Raw genomic sequence first — 3,799 nt, forward strand, 5'->3', positions numbered from 1 at the left:
TTTTTTTTTTTAATATTTTATTTTTAAGTAATCTCTACACCCAACATGGGGCTCGAACTCACAACCCTGAGATCAAGAGTTGCACACTCCACAGACTGAGCCAGCCAGGCGCCCACAAATTTCTTTATATTAATGTTACTTGATGAAGTCTGACAATTCCATAACCTAGCAGGCTTCCCACACTATTAACCTTCCAAAGCTGGGTCTGCAATAAAAGAATAATTATGAATCAGGCTGTGGATGCTGGAAAGGAACAAAGCAGGAAGTCTGAAGAAAGAAGAAAAGTAAAACCAACCTTTTCTTTGCCTCCCTAAAAGTTCATCCACTGTAAGATAGGGGGGTGGGTCCTCCATGTCTGGTTTCTCTTGAGGAGCTGAAGCACTTCTTAAAAAATGCTGAAAAGTCGGCCCACTGGCCAGCCTAGAGCTGAAATCCTTCCGAACTCCATCTTCCTGCTGCCTCTCTGAACTGGGACATGCAGTGCTGGGGACACTACTATGTGCCCTGCAGGTCCTGAGCAGCAGCCAGGACACAGAAGCCAAGGGCCCCCACCTCTGTGTTTGCAGGACACACTGCAAAGGATGCATGGCACTAAATCAAAGCCCAAAGTCTGCAAAAGAATAACAGGTATCACCAACATTTATTGAACACCACATACAGGGCAATGCTATAAGTACTTCCAGTGTATTAATACATTTAATAAACAAAAACCCAAGAAGAAGATAATATTATCCCTATTTTACAAGTAAAAACAAAACAAAAACAAAAACAAAAAACTGTGGCAACTTGCCCAAGATCACACCAAGGAGTGCCAGAGGTAAGATACAAATCCAGGTAGTTTTCAAAACAAAGGGGTGGTAGAGATGAGATGAGATGGTGTGACAAAGTAACAAAGAAGCACCTTGTGCCAGCAATAGTTTCAAGAGCATTAAATCTTTACAGCAATCCTCAGCAAAAAGACAACAGACAGTACTATTACCCCCCCTCTCAGAGATGAGGAAATAGACACAGAGAGGCTGAGGAACTTACCTAAGCTCCCACCTAAGCAACAGAGTCAGGACTCAAATGAAGTCTATATGACCATAAAGCCCGTGTTCCTAGCCGCCTTGCTACGTTGCCTCCCACTACTATGGAAACCACTTACTATCTGAGAGCATCTTCCTTTGAGTTCCTTCAAATGGAAAGTATCTAACATGGGGCACCATATGTCTGATCAGTGACTCCTACCCTCCAAGAATCTCGAATTACGGTCTTCAAACTTTCTACCCAGACCCTGTCACACATAGCTGGGGGATGGAAAAGAGCACAACCTTTATAGAGGGCAATTTGCCACTTTCCATCAAAATTACAAACACACAAACCCTTTGACCAAGCCGCTCCATTCCTAAGATATTTATCTTCCAGACAGTCTTACATGTACAAAATGACCCATGTGTAACGCTATTCAATGCCACAGTGTTTCTAACAGCAAAGGAATGGAAAAGATTTAGATGTCATCACAAGGGGACTAGTTAAATAAGTCGTGGTACATCCATGCAATGGGATAAAATGCAACTGTTAGAAAGTAAGGCTGTATCCATACATGACAAAAACAAGGAAGCAAAGTGCCCAATACTATCTATAGTATGCTACACTTTAATCTGCAGGGGAAGGAGCACAGGAATATTAACGTACATACTTGTAAATGAACACAGTATCTCTAGAATGCGTAAGAAACAGTGGTTGCCTCCCAGGAAGGAACCTAGGTGACTCAAAGTACAAGAGATGGAGACACACTTCCCACCTCACATCCTTAACGGACGTCAGTATCTCCAGCCTGACTGCCCCATTCTAGTCATACCATTTTTGTACTGATCTTCACTAGCTTCTAGGCTTTTATACACTCTGTTCCCTCTGGCCGGTGTATCTTCTCTCTGACTCAGCCAACTCCTGTGCTTTTAGGTCTCTGTTTCATCCCAGAAGCCTGTCCTGGCCACCATTCTCAAAGTCTAGGCTGGGGTCCTCCTGTAGGTTCCCAAAGCCTCCTTCTAATCCCCATCTCAAGACTCATCATACTTGGCTGTTAATTACTACTTACACTTCTGCCATCCCTTACAGGCTGGGAGGTCCCTAAAAGCAGGGAATAAATCTCAACCATTTCTACATCTTCAGCATCTCTCATTCAGTAACTGGCTCATGGTAGGTGCTGTACATGTAAAATGAGCACATGTAGCCTTTTACCCCTCTAATTCGATCACCTGCTGTATATGCTACCAGCACTTTAGGCAGGAGCAATGCTAACCTATATTCAAGTATCAGAGAACAGACCTTTAAATGTGAGCTTTAAAGTCACGCTTTTCCTGGCGCCTGGGTGGCTCAGTCGTTAAGCGTCTGCCTTCCGCTCAGGTCATGATCCCAGGGTCCTGGGATCGAGCCCCGCATATGGTTCCCCGCTCCGCAGGAAGCCTGCTTCTCCCTCTCCCACTCCCCCTGCTTGTGTTCCCTCTCTCGCTGTGCCTCTCTCTGTCAAATAAATAAATAAAGAGAACCATAAATAAATAAATGAATGAATGAATAAAGTCACCCTTCTCTGCTCCTTGCTTGCTGTGTGACCTTGGGCAAGTCAAATTCCTATCCTGAGCTGCCGATTCCACATCTGTAAAATAAAGATAAAGGTAGTACCTATGTCCCAGAGGCATTGTGAGAATTAACGAAGATATTAAAAACCCAACGCGCCGTACGCTAAGTCTTCAGTAACGGCACACTTGCAGCCCGCACTCCCTTTCATGGGAGACACAGAGCACTCCTGTTAAGAACATGGACTCTGGAGTCACAGTCGGCCCCAACTGCTGCCTAGCCCGGTAACCCTGGGCACCTGGGGAACTTCTTAAATTCGGGGAGCTTCCATTTCTCCGTAAGTAAAATGGGGATAGTACCTATCTCTGTGTCTGCTGTGAGGATCAAATGTGATAATGCAAATAAAATGTTTGCATTGCACAACGTAGGAGCCACGGGGGGGGGGGGGGGGGGCGTGCCTCAAAACTTGGTAGTCCGTAATACCGACGAGACAGCAGCCTCATCCCAACAGAAGTAAACCTAAGCGATAAAACATCCCAAACATTTTGTTGGGGTGGCTACAATGCTTCAGGCGCGATGCTTAGCGCTTCCCATGGATTACGGTATTTAATCCTCACGGCAACATCGTCAAGCAGGTTCTATCACCCCCACTTGACGGGTGACGAGGCTAAGGCTCGGGGGGACAAGGGGGGTGACGTGCCCAAGGTCATAGGCGAGTAGGCAGCGGGGCTGGGGCGCGAACCCCGACAGAACGACTCCAGGGCCCGCGACATCCTCCCCTTCAACACCAAGCACTTGCGGGGCTCCGCCGCCCTCCGGCCCCAGGCACCGATCGCCTCCGCCCGCCGCGCCGCTTACCTCCCGCAGCCCGAGCGCCCAGCATCCGGCAACGGAAGCTCGCCTCAGCCAGCCGGGATGCCGCCTCAGCGTTCCGCCGCCGCGCGGGCACACGAGCGACTTCCGTTCCTCCACGGCTTCCGTCCGGGACGTCCCAGCGGAAGTGCTTCCCCCAGTACGGTCCGGGTGGGTACCGGTTCGCGGCCTTGTGAAACCGCTGCTACGCTGACCCGAGTGGTCGCCGCTAGCCGTCCTGTGGCAACCGAGTGCTTGGAAAGGAGTGAGTGCGAACTGATGTGCTTTAAACGTAAAATACACACCGGATGTCGAAGAAGGAGTGCGGAATAGCTCATCAATCATGTTTATATTGATTACGTGTTGAAACAATATTTAGGATATACTGGGT

At 47.9% G+C, this 3,799-nt stretch overlaps 1 protein-coding gene across 2 annotated transcripts in view; it reads right to left on the reverse strand.

The window, feature by feature from the left end:
• CDK5RAP1 (CDK5 regulatory subunit associated protein 1) overlaps positions 1–3,431 on the reverse strand; it is a 36,539-nt gene extending 33,108 nt beyond the window's left edge. Inside the window, exons 1-2 of one of the 2 annotated variants that reach the window (XM_021689013.1) lie at positions 2,564–2,633; positions 296–610 (exon numbers count right to left, since the gene is read on the reverse strand). In XM_021689013.1, coding sequence (XP_021544688.1) covers positions 296–587 — 292 coding nt within the window. In that variant the 5' untranslated portion in view covers positions 588–610; positions 2,564–2,633. Of the gene's footprint in view, positions 1–295; positions 611–2,563; positions 2,634–3,414 lie in introns of those variants that run through there. The other variant, XM_021689014.2, reaches the window with a different exon arrangement.
• Positions 3,432–3,799: the final 368 nt, after the last annotated feature.

This window comes from Neomonachus schauinslandi, chromosome 10 (assembly GCF_002201575.2).
Source record: "Neomonachus schauinslandi chromosome 10, ASM220157v2, whole genome shotgun sequence".
NCBI classification, from domain to species: domain Eukaryota; kingdom Metazoa; phylum Chordata; class Mammalia; order Carnivora; family Phocidae; genus Neomonachus; species Neomonachus schauinslandi.